The following is a 13570-nucleotide window of genomic DNA, read 5'->3' on the forward strand; positions in this document are numbered from 1 at the left end:
TGGAATGGAGTTTTGAAACAAATTACTTACTCGTTAGGACAAAATGTTAAAAACGGTTGCTCTGTAAAATTGATTTTTAGCAATATTTGTTGGTTTTTATTGTTTATTATTTTCAAATGTATATCTACTATCATTTAATTGCATTTTACAGTCTGTGTGTGAAGGTATTGTAAAGTATTTTATTTTTAATGCGTTATGTTGTGATAATTGAATCTATGTTTTGTCACCCACCTTGAATTCACTGGGTTAAGCAGATTATAAACTCCAAGTTAAATTAAATTATATAATTAGTTGATTATTCATAGGCCGCAGTCATTTCAATAAGCTCTGAGCAGACTGAGTTCATTGGGGCGATAAGCATGTTGAATCGATTTCGGCATATACTAAATGCTAAACGAAGCACAAACGCATCCTTTTTCTTCTACCATTTCTCCTTTCCCATCCACCCTTTCAGAAGGAAAGGAAGATTTCTTCAGGAGTCCTAAATCAATCAGATTAAGACATCTCATTCCCGTTCTAAATCAAACTGAACCTGCATCTTTGAAAGCAAGACAAGCTTACTAGAAAAACAAACACAACAGACACGAAAAGAATCCAAGGAGAAAACCACTGACCCTACTGAGCCCAAATACATTACTGTTTTACAGGACACTGCTGCTGACCGCCTGGGTACCACAGGGCAAGGCTCTTCTCTGAATCACTGTTATGCTTTTATTTGGTTTCATTATTAAGAGGCTAATCTTTCCAAAGTGGTTCTCAACTGCTGTTTCTCAATTCACGGCCAACAATCGTTCTAAACGTTCACTGTTTTTTCCTAGTTTAACACGGTCTCCTACTAAAAGTAGAAAAATAAATACATTCTAGCCAAAGGCTTAGTGTGCCATAAAAATGTTACATTAGCGTTGTCGCATTACTGTCAGCATCTAATTCTCCGTGTGTTTGTGGTGATAGCCATATGGGCTGCTGCCTGCCACAGAGGAAGTGGAAACTTTAGGACAGAGTTACTAACATGTGCTAACCAGAGGTGTAGCCAGACCTCGCCGGGAGGGGGGGCCAGAGCCCGAGGTGGAGGGCACTGTTTAGCTGCCCCCCCCGAGCCGCCGGTGACCCCCTTGAACCCCCTTCCCGCCACCAACCCTCCCCCGCCATTGCCGCCCGCCCCCGCATCAGATACCTGAGAGAAGAGAGTCTTCTTCAGCGCCGGAGTAGCGCCTTCATTCAACGAAGTTCCTGGTGTGATCAGCTGTTTCTGATACCTTACATCCTGCACGGGTACTACATGCACGGTGCAGGACGTAAGGCGTCAGAAACAGCTGATCGCACCAGGAACTTTGTTGAACGAAGGCACTACTCCGGCGCTGAAGAAGACTCTCTTCGGCTGGCGGGGTTCGGGGACCCCCGCCAGCATACATGGTATCTGATGCGGGGCGGGTGGGGGAGGGTTGGTGGTGGGAGGGGGGTTCAAGGGGATCGTCAGCAGGGGGACAGGGACAAAACTATGGGGCCCAGGCCCCCTCAGGCCCCACGTAGCTACGCCACTGGTGCTAACACGTGCTATTTTATCACAGGTCTCATTTTATGCAGTGGTATCTAGTTATTACAACATTATTAACGTGATTGAACATGTTAGTATTTTTAGCCCAAGTGAAAAGGAACTGAGCTGAAGTCACGCTTGTACAGTACTGCATCACCCCTGCACTAACTCTTCCCGAGCAGAGATCTCTGGGTTTGAATTAGGGGGGTTTGTTTGAGTCCAAAGCAAGGAATAAACAGCTAGACTGAGATTTCCTCCTGCTGCACAATGCCTTTCCCGTGTTATTTCTTGCTGTCATATCGCAGGACTGCATTTGGCAGCAAAATCTGACTTTGAAATAAATACCATTAGCTGCTCATTTTTCATGTAACACATCACATGACTGAAATCTCCTCCGGTATCTGTGACCCCTCTGCTTTAAGAGCTGTTGTTCTTTCACAAGATCCAGGAAGAGGTACAGCGTTTCCAGATTAATCTTTTATAAATCATTCTCCCTGCCAGAAAGTGTTCGGCACTACACAATAGTGACACAGACAGATAGCAGAACATTTCAAACATGCAAACTTTAGGCTGGAAATACTGAAATGATTCCTGCAAATAAATGTCACAAGGGAGCAGAGCGTCAAAGAGACAGAATGACCTGTGAGGATGACAGTCAATTCATACAAAGATATGTCACAATAAGGATTCACCAAGGTGGGAAGCTTTAAAGTGACAAATGCTTCTATTTTGTTATTCTTAGATATTACTTCTTGTGTGTGTGTGTCCTAGAGATGGTCTGCAAATGAATTCAACCATTTGAAACCCTGGTCAGGGTGGCAAATGAGGACATGTTGACACCTAAAGAGAGCACCCTTTCCCCCAGGATCAGTCCAATTTGAATAAACTGAGGATGGTAGAGCAGTCCCCTGGTTCCATTTGGAAGTCTCTTTCCTTTGCAATATTTCTAGCAACAACTGCTGTCCTTGTGGTATTTTGGGGGCTCTCTCAGCTTTCTCCATGTCCGTCTGTTTACTGCTGATGACCTGGTAATCGAGAGTTAGAACCTGGGTGAGAAGGAAGAGAGCCAGGGTTGGACGACCGAAGCGGACGTGAAATGATCTGCTGAGTGCTTGTACTTGGATCTGGTACGGTAGCATCTTCACTCGTCTCCTCCTTATGGACTGCGGTCTGTGCTGGGCATTCAAAATGAACACAGTGAAACACCTGAGTTAAAAAAAGAAAAGATAATGACAAAATATCATTCAAATGTCTTATCAGAATTATATGATACACACTGCTTGCTAAACGATCTCAGCACTGGCCTGGCAGGCATCGTCAAAGCTAATGCAATATGATGCTTCGTGCATAGGGACCTTCATTTCCAGTTTGCATTTGATTTTAATTTTATGGAATTTTATCAGTTACAACTACTACTTAACATTTCTAAAGCGCTACTAGGGGTTACGCAGCGCTGTACAGTTTAACATAGGACAGTCCCTGCTCAAGGAGCTTACAATCTAAAGGACAAATGTACAGTCAGTCAAATTGGGCAGTCTAGATTTCCTGAATAGAGGTATAATGGTTAGGTGCCGAAGGCGACATTGAAGAGGTGGGCTTTGAGCAAGGATTTGAAGATGGGCAGGGAGGGGGCTTGGCGTATGGGCTCAGGGAGTTTATTCCAAGCATAGGGTGAGGCGAGGCAGAAAGGGTGGAGCCTGGAGTTGGCGGTGGTGGAGAAGGGTACTGAGAGGAGGGATTTGTCCTGTGAGTGGAGGTTTCGGGTGGGAACGTAAGGGGAGATGAGGGTAGAGAGGTAATGAGGGGCTGCAGACTGAGTGCATTTGTAGGTTAGAAGGAGGAGCTTGAACTGTATGCGGTACCTGATTGGAAGCCAGTGAAGTGACTTGAGGAGAGGGGTGATATGAGCATATCGGTCCAGGCGGAATATAAGACGTGCAGCAGAGTTCTGAACGGATTGAAGGGGGGATAGGTGGCTAAGACTAACAGGGGAAAATCAATGGAAAATATTACTCATTTTTCTGGATAAATATCAGAATTTAATTTATCTTAATGGGCAGAAGCCAAGATAACAAAACAACATTAAGCTGATTAGGATCCTCAAGAAGGAGTTCTCAAAAGAGGGCCCATGGGATTGTCCATGGGTATGATAAGATTGGCCAAGCTGCGGTAAGTCAATTATTTCGGCTGTGGGGAATTACCAGGAAAAGGCTAAAAAGTAAAAGGCCAACAGGAAAGGAGAGGGTTAAAAGGTTTAATGGGTTTGGGGATAAGAAGAATGCATCTTATTTATTGGATTTGAAATTCAATATATGTGCGGAGTGAAGGAATAAATAAAACAAATAAACTTAAGGGGTCTTTTACTAAGATATGCCATGGATTTAGCACGCGCTAGATGATAAGAAGTTCATTATATTCCTATGGGTGTCTTATCATATAGGGGCCCTTTTACAGAGCGCAGTAAGCTATCGCAATAGTAATTAAGGACTTTTCCTCTAGGAACTTGTCCAAACTTTTTTTAAAACCAGATGTCCCAACCGCTGCAACCACATCCTCTGGCAACAAGTTCCAGAGCTTAACTATTTGTTGGGTGAAATAATATTTCCTTCTATTTGTTTTAAAACTATTTCCATGTAATTTCATTGAGTGTCCCCCGGTCTTTGTACTTTTTGAAAGAGTGAAAAATGGATTCACATCTACCCGTTCTACATCATTCAGGATTTTACAGATCTCAATCATATCCCCCCTCGGCCATTTCTTTTCCAAGCTGAAGAACCCTAACCTCTGTAGCCTTTCCTCACATGAGAGGAGTTCCATCCCTTTCATCATTTTGGTTGCCCTTCTTTGAAACTTTTCTAATTCCGCTATATCTTTTTTGAGGAATTTGGACACCCAAATAACGTTAGAGTAGGCTCCAGCCACAGGAAATCGGTGCGCTTGAAAAGAGGTGATTTTAATGCAGGCACTTTATCCCCGTTATCAAAGGGAAGCCACAGGAGTCATGTCCCTTGGTAAAGTACAAGTGTTAAAAGTGCTTGCATGGTTTGCACTTGCTCTTTTGTGCAAGAGATCAAGAGAAGAAAAACAGATGTACCCTTGAAAATGTCATACGTATGAAAGTTGATAATCAAACATGGTCATACGTTTACCAGTGGCCAGTAAATGAAAAAGTTATACACATAGTGCTGGGGTGAAAGTGCACCTAACTGCTCCGGCTTCTCCATATATTGAAGGGTAGAGGGAGGGAAGGCAGAAACAGGGTGGCAACCAAACAAGATCGCTACAGTGGTGATATTCAGGTACTATGAAGAGAATTCAGTAAATGGTGCCCAACTAGTATTCTGCAAGGAATGACCTTTACAGAATACTAGATTAGCACGCATTTCGGTGGCTAACTTTGAATGCAAACATTTACGTTTGCCAAAGGCTGGTATAAATGTGAATGCCGAATTTATGACAGTTAGGCACGCAAATGACAGAATTCTATAACACTGTGCTAAGTTCTGGGAACTCCTTGACCCCCCATGCCCCTCCTATGGCCTCACTCCAAGTTGCACACTACGAAATTTAGGCGCGCGTGTTAGAGAATAGGGTGTAAGGCAGACCTCCAAATTGCTACCAATTAACACCAATTATTGATCGTTGGTGCCTAATTAGCTAATTAATTTGCACACAGATCTGCAATTGGTATCCAAATTTGCACACCCAATTTTGGGTGACATATTTAGAATCTGGGGCTAGGAGGGCACCTACCTAGATGCTATTTTATAAAGACAAGTAGGCACCCCCGAAGAAGCCACTAGATCACCAGGGCTCCCTAAGATAGGCCCAGGAAGGACCTATGGGTGGTTGGGTGGGATGGAAAGGCAGAGAGTGATTTCGGTGGGAGGGGGGGGAGTAATGGGGGTCACTGCCAGGGGAGGAGGTTGTTTTGGTCGGGATAGGGGGGAGGCAATTTCGATTTTCTTTTTGGCTGAAACCAAGCAGCCAATTTCAGAAGCAGATTCGGTTTCAGCAGAAACTGAAGACCCTGGGTTCGGTCAGGCTCTAACTCGGAGAAAGGAAATGTTCAAGCAGGCCAATTACCTAGGTACATAAGTATTGCCACACTGGGACAGACCAAAGGTCCATCAAGCCCAGCATCTTGTTTCCAACAGTGGCCAATCCAGGTCACATATACCTGGGATCATGCCAGGTATATGTGACCTGGATTGGCCACTGTTGGAAACAAGATGCTGGGCTTGATGGACCTTTGGTCTGTCCCAGTGTGGCAATACTTATGTACCTAGGTAATTAGGCTTGATGGACCTTTGGTCAAAAAAGCTCAATACATTTTATGCTGCTTATCCCAGAAATAAGCAGTAGATTTTCCCGAAGCCAATTTAATAATGGTCTACAGACTTTCTCTTTAGGAAGCCGTCCAGACCCTTTTGAAACCCCGCTAAGGTATATTGTTTATTAAATGAATGAATATGTTCTTCTTGCTGTATCTTTGAGGTAAATAGTGACATTACTGAATGATGAAGCTTGGTTCGATTTTTCGTTTTCATACAACTCGTCAAAATTCAACAAAGCTGAAAGTACAATGGCCACTCATATCTGCCATTTACTGAATAAAGGATCCACTGATTGGAGGAGTGGCCTAGTGGTTAGGGTGGTGGACTTTGGTCCTGGGGAACTGAGGAACTGAGTTCGATTCCCACTTCAGGCACAGGCAGCTCCTTGTGACTCTGGGTAAGTCACTTAACCCTCCATTGCCCCATGTAAGCCGCATTGAGCCTGCCATGAGTGGGAATGCGCAGGGTACAAATGTAACAAAAATAAAATAGATACTATTGGAGATTCTACATGGAATGTTGCTACTATTGGAGATTCTACATGGAATGTTGCTACCATTGGAGATTCTACATGGAATGTTGCTATTCCACTAGCAACATTCCATGTAGAAGGCTGCACAGGCTTCTGTTTCTGTGAGTCTGACGTCCTGCACGTACGTGCAGGACGTCAGACTCACAGAAGCAGAAGCCTGCACGGCCACATTGGTGATCTGCAAGGACCGACTTCTACATGGAATGTTGCTAGTGGAATAGCAACATTCCATGTAGAATCTCAAATAGTAGCAACAGTGGAGGAGTGGCCTAGTGGTTAGGGTGGTGGACTTTGGTCCTGGGGAACTGAGGAACTGAGTTTGACTCCCACTTCAGGCACAGGCAGCTCCTTGTGACTCTGGGCAAGTCACTTAACCCTCCATTACCCCATGTAAGCCGCATTGAGCCTGCCATGAGTGGGAAAGCGCGGGGTACAAATGTAACAAAAAAAAAATTTGAGAATATTCCAGTATTGATGTTAAGCAAAAACAGATCCTTTCCTGCCAAGTGACAATGCAGGTAAAAATCAATAAAAACCCAAGAAATCTGGGTCCGTTTTGAAGACAGTAAAACTTGAAAGTGAAGAATCTTTGGTACCATTTATGTAGTTGTTTGGCTATGACTCTGGAACAACCCTTGAGAGATAACCCATGTGGTTTGGCCCAGGCTGTGACTGATGAGTTTGAGCAAAGATTCAGACTAAGAAAGCTGGAAAAGGAATAAGATCTCCTAATATTTCATTGGGGTGAGGAGATACAGACTACGATTAACTAGTTCTCCTGAAGAACACTGTTCCATAGGAAAGTTTGAAGAATGGGAAACAAAAGATACTTGTTTTGAAAAGCACTTGTATATTTCACGCTGCAGTGAGATTCCCAAAAGAGAAATGGATTTAGTCATTCTAGATGTGCCAGCTTCAGAGTTCTCCCTAAACAGCCTAGTAATATGGATATCATAGGAAGGACACACATTGTGTGCATTCATACAGGAGGACGGGCCTTGCTTTACTAGCTGACTAATGATGCTCTGTACTGACTGAGATCTGCTAAATTCAACAGCTGACTGCTCATAAGAGATGTCTAACCATACACAAGAAGATGACGAATGATTGTTGCAGTATAAATGCCTCGGAGGCAGACTGAAGAAATGCTGTCCTTCCCTTTTTGGATTGTGGTACCCGTTGAAAATAATACTGTTCTCAAAATACTGGTGGCACATTCTGGTTTGAATTTCATGACCAATATTTTGAAGAATAAATGCAGCCAAGTCTGGATCCTGGACCCGGGGTGGCTTACCATTTTGGAGAATATTAATAGAAACTGGAAGCAACTGGTTTTGAGGACTGTATGATTTAAATGGTTTGCCATCCATGGTCCACTTCATCAACTGTGTGACCAGCTCACATGGAACCTAAGCAACTTGCTGGGAAACAAGGCTATGTTTGTTATAAGACATGGACAAAAATAGGTAGGCCTCCAAACTTTTGAGATTGACTTCTTTATGCTTATAAGGGGACCCTAGTAATCACTCCAGTTTGCCTCTTAAAACATTCCTTAAGAGAGTAAAGATGGCGTACACTGTTTGTTTTTTAAACAACTTTTATTGTTGGCAAACCAAGATGGCACTTGCTTATATTTTCAGGAGCCTTGTGCGTTTTTCTTCAGGGAAATGTGTAAATTCACAGCATTATTGATCACCGTATCTGCACAATCCCTCATCATCGCCTCCTCCAGCACTCATTATGCTGCTTCGCTGCCATTCCGCGTGAAGGATTTTCTCCTCCAAGCTCTCTGCCGGCATTGAGGATACTACAGATCTCTCCAAAACACAACCTGCAGACAGTTACCTTTACTCGCCATCTATAATTCTCAGACAAAGGGAACAGAGAGAGAGCTCTTAAATCATCACACTGTTCATTTTTCACATTTGTTTGCTTTTATGGGCTGCTCTTATGTTTGTGCTGAACCTGTCTCATCAGTATCACAAAGGATTTATGTGGCATTTTCCCACACAGTTCTAGTGTTCGCTTTCAGTAAATCAATCAAGTCAGGTGAAACTCTCACTGCCTTTGATTTTTTATCTTGGGCTGGTTGTCAGGAGCATGTCCACTCTTAATTTAGGATTTCCCACCTTCAGTCTTAGGAGAGTGCCATCAAGCTTTGTTTTCAGGATAACTTATTTATATGTAAATGATATCTGCACACAAACAAGTCTCTGATGGAATCAAAGTAGAGTGGAATACAACTTTTCATCTGGTCCTGAGATATTACATTTGTTTGAGAGACAGAAACTCTCAACGATGATGTTCCAATGAACAATTTGGATTCAGTTGATTACTATGGATGCATACTACAATTTTAAGTCCTCTAAGTTTTGGCTGACACACATATGTAAAAGAAGACCCTTAATAATATAAAACATTTTTGAAAGTGTATACAGGTGATCAGAGCAGTGCTTCTATCAGCCACAGGCAAATCACACATTATCAATCATTGTGTCGGAATAATGCTGCAAAACTAAGGGCTCCTTTTACTAAGGTATGCTAATGGATTTATTTATTTACTTAACAATTTCGAATTCACTTACAATTAAGTGGAATTGCAATAAAACGTACATAATGATAACAAACAACAAAACCATTACAATAAAACTTATATTCTGCTCCATACCAAATTTGGATCGGAGCGAATTACAAAATATAAAAAGCTAGGCCAACCCTAGGAAGTAACTTTATCCAAAACGAACATTAAATCCACATAACCCCAAAAAGACAAAATATCTGATATATCAAAATGAAATGTCTCCTCCATCAGATAAATACAAAGAAAAAAAGATGGGTTTTTAACAACTTATGACACTCCAGGTGACCCGAAGTTAGTCTCGGTTCAGGAGGAAGGGAGTTCCAACACCAGGCAGAACTATAAGCAAATCTCACTGCATGAATTCATTTGTACTTCACTTTTTTCAAAGTAAGGAACTGTAACAGACCATTATCCCTCGACCTGAGAGAGCGCTCTGTCATTCCAAAAATTAACAAACTAACTAAATATTCAGGGCAGAACCATAGAGTGTTTTATGCACTAAAGTGTATAATTTAAGTTGGCAGCCGGTCTCCATTGGGCAACAGTGCAGACTCTTCATCAAAGTTGTAACATGGTCAGACCTTCGTTTACCAAAAATCAGTTTTGTTGCCGTATTCTGTAGAACTTGCAAGCGCCTTAAGGGTAATTTAGAACAACCCAGGTAGAGCGAGTTGCAATAATCAAGCTGGGAGGCAGCACTAATGCCTGTGTCACTATTTAACAATGTTCTTGATTTATGACATGTTTAATGTGTTATAAATGCCTCAATTTAACAAAACCTCTCAAACATGTTTTTTTTAAAAAAAAACCAAAACACCTGAAATCACTAAAGAAGAGCTCAGGGGTTCCCTGAATGGTGAAGTCAAACTCAGCGTCTTTGTCTTGCTAGTATTTAATTAACTTCAGCCTGTATCGAGCAGCCTACTGTTCCATCGCAGTAGCGAGAGTAATATAATCTGAATACAGATACATATTGCCCCTGGAAAACCTCCCCCCAAAAGTCTTCCTAGAGTTGTCTTTAAAACGTTAAAAAGAATTGGGGACGAGGGGGAGCCCTGTGGGACTCCCACCGTAGGAACCCAACAATCTGATTTTTGTTGTCCCTTCTGAACCTTATAAATCCTAGGTACATAAGTAATGCCACACTGGGAAAAGACCAAGGGTCCATCGAGCCCAGCATCCTGTCCACGACAGCGGCCAATCCAGGCCAAGGGCACCTGGCGAGCTTCCCAAACATACAAACATTCTATACATATTATTCCTGGAATTGTGGATTTTTCCAAAGTCCATTTAGTAGCGGTATATGGACTTGTCCTTTAGGAAACCGTCCAACCCCTTTTTAAACTCTGCTAAGCTAACCGCCTTCACCACTTTCTCCGGCAACGAATTCCAGAGTTTAATTATATGTTGGGTGAAGAAAAATTTTCTCCGATTTGTTTTAAATTTACTACACTGTAGTTTCATCGCATGCTCCCTAGTCCTAGTATTTTTGGAAAGCGTGAACAGACGCTTCACATCCACCTGTTCCACTCCACTCATTATTTTATATACCTCTATCTTACTACTTAAAAATTCTTCAAACCACGGAATCACAGAGCCAACAAAACTCTTCATCATCAGACCAACATCACTAAAAGGGACAGGCTCAACCAACCCCACATGTGTTTTCATGCCTAATCATTAGCACGTGCTAAATCTGTTAGCGCAACTTAGTAAAAGGATCCCTAAGTCCATTTGATATCCAACAGATATAAAACTGTCCACTTATCGGATTCAGACAAAACTGGTGTCATTCCAAGTTGTTTAATGCAAAAGTTTACACTTGTGGCTGAGCCAGAAAAGTCTAGTGCGCAGTGAAGACAAATCCCAAGTGTCAAACAGGTTAATGAAAAATTCTCAAACTCCAGTGCATAGGGCTAGGCTTGACATAGACCTATGTTTCACTTAACGCGTCATCAGGAGACAAGACAAAACTAATCTTCAACTTTCATGGCTGCAAGGGAAAAGAACCCCACCCACTCCAAGAGGCCCCTCCCAACAGAACCCCACCTACTCCAAGAGGCCCCTCCCAACAGTCTAATGAACTTAGGGCTCCTTTTACTAAGCCGCGGTAGTGATTCCAGCGTGGCAAATGCGATGAAGCTCAAAGGAATTGAATGAGCTTTGTCGCATTTGCCGTGCTGAGAATCACCACCATGGCTTTGTAAAAGGAGCCCTTCGTTCCCACCATTATTCTGGTGCAATGACTGATAATGTGTGATTTGACTGTGGCTGATAGAAGCACTACTCTGAGCACCTATATACACTTTAAAAATATTTTTATATTAAGGCTTTTCTTTCTTTCTTTCTTTCTTTCTAGCAGATACTGTAGGGAGACTTTTTTCTTAAATTTTACCACTTTTTAATTTTTTGTTTTAACATGAGAGGTGTGGTAGCCGTGTTAGTCCACTCTTAAAGGTTATCAATAGAAATCAAACAAAATAAAACATGGAAAAGAAAATAAGATGATACCTTTTTTATTGGACATAACTTAATACATTTCTTGATTAGCTTTCGAAGGTTGCCCTTCTTCCTCAGATCGGAAAAATTTGTTTTAACATAAATTTTGTAGCATGGTCTAAATTAACAGGACAGTGATGAGTATGAAAGGCAAGTTCTGATCTTCACCTGCTGACTGATGGCAGGAGGAATGATGCAGCCTCTGTGTCCATCCCATTAGTGTTGGTTGGCAGCTAAATAGATTGCCAGCTTATTACACTATCTTGTTGGTCTTAAGGAAAAAGTCTCGCAATTGACAAGGCGACGGACGTGGCCAGAAGGGTACTAGGCATCTATGCATAGAGAGGGGTATAACCAGCAGAAGAAAGGAGGTGTTGATGCCCCTCTACAACTTGGAGTATTGTGTTCAGTTTTGGAGACCGTATCTTGTTAAGATGGAAAAAGACTGGAAACAGTGCAAAGAAAAGCTACAAAAATGGCATGGGATTTGCATTGCAAACCGTATGAGGAGAGACTTGCCGACCTGAACACGTATACTGGAGGAAAGGAGAAACAGGGGTGACATGATACAGATGTTCAAATACCTGAAAGGTATCCGCAAATGAACCTTTTCTGGAGACGGGAAGGTGGTAGAAATAGAGGACGTGAACTAAGGTTGAGGGGGGGGGGGCAGACTCAGGAGTGTCAGGAAATATTTTTTCACGGAAAGGGTGGTAGATACATGGAATGCCCTCCCGCAGGAGGTGATGGAGATGAAAACGGTAATGGAATTCAAACATGCTTGGGATAAACACAAAAGAATCCTGTTTAGAAGGAATGGATCTACAGAACCTTAGCGGACTTATACGGTCTGTGCCCTGATCGTAACTGAATAGATATGGATGGGCTGGAGTGTAAACTTTAAGGGGCTTCGATGTTAGCTTCAGAACGTTTATACAAGAACAGTGCTGGGCAGACTTCTACGGTCTGTGCCCTGAGAATGGCAAGGACAAATCACATACCATGTAAAATGAATTTATCTTATTGGGCAGACTGGATGGACTGTACAGGTCTTTATCTGCCATCATTTACTATGTTATTATATGTTACAATGTTACTCTTTGGGGTTCTACATGGAATGCTGCTACTAATTAGGATTCCGGAAAAAAAACTTAGGGGGGGCAACTGAGAGAGTAAAAACTGTACAACAGGCATGGACGCTGTTCAAAAATACCATCCTGGAGGCCCAGGCCATACATATTCCGCGAATTAGAAAAGAAAGACGGAACTCCAAAAGACAGCCGGCCTGGTTGAAAAGTGAGGTGAAGGAAGCTATTAGGGCTAAAAGAAACGCCTTCAGAAAATGGAAGAAGGAACCGTCTGAAAATAACAAGAAGCAGCATAAGGAGTGTCAAAGCAAATGCAAGGTGCAGATAAAGAAGGCCAAGAGGGATTACGAAAAAAAGATAGCATTAGAGGCAAAAAAACATAGTAAAAATTTTTTTCGGTATATTAAAAGCAGGAAGCCGGCAAAAGAATCGGTTGGGCTGCTGGATGACCGAGGGGTAAAAGGTGCGATCAAGGAAGACAAAGACGTAGCGGAGAGACTGAATGAATTCTTTGCTTCGGTCTTCACCGAGGAAGATTTGGGTGGGATACTGGTGTCGGAAATGGTATTTCAAGCGGATGAGTCGGAGAAACTTACTGACTTCACGGTAAACCTGGAGGACGTAATGGGGCAGTTCGGCAAACTGAAGAGTAGCAAATCTCCTGGACCGGATGGTATTCATTCTAGAGTACTGATAGAACTGAAAAATGAGCTTGCGGAGCTACTGCTAGTGATATGCAACTTATCCTTAAAATCGAGCGTGGTACCGGAAGATTGGAGGGTGGCCAATGTAACGCCCATTTTTAAAAAAGGCTCCAGGGGAGATCCGGGAAATTATAGACCGGTGAGTCTGACGTCGGTGCCGGGGAAAATGGTAGAGGCTATTATTAAAAACAAAATTACAGAGCACATCCGAGGACATGGATTACTGAGACCGAGTCAGCACGGCTTTTGTGTGGGGAAATCTTGCCTGACCAATTTACTTCAATTCTTTGAAGGA

At 42.5% G+C, this 13570-nt stretch overlaps 1 protein-coding gene across 3 annotated transcripts in view; it reads right to left on the bottom strand.

The window, feature by feature from the left end:
- Positions 1-1534: 1534 nt before the first annotated feature.
- Positions 1535-13570, bottom strand: part of BTBD9 (BTB domain containing 9) — a 533997-nt gene continuing 521961 nt past the window's right edge. For all 3 annotated transcript variants that reach the window (XM_030195766.1, XM_030195767.1, XM_030195768.1), the window contains exon 11: positions 1535-2740. In XM_030195766.1, the coding sequence (XP_030051626.1) occupies positions 2546-2740 (195 nt within the window). In that variant the 3' untranslated portion in view covers positions 1535-2545. The remainder of the gene's footprint in view (positions 2741-13570) is intronic.

The sequence above is a fragment of the Microcaecilia unicolor genome, chromosome 3, assembly GCF_901765095.1.
Source record: "Microcaecilia unicolor chromosome 3, aMicUni1.1, whole genome shotgun sequence".
Lineage (NCBI taxonomy): Eukaryota > Metazoa > Chordata > Amphibia > Gymnophiona > Siphonopidae > Microcaecilia > Microcaecilia unicolor.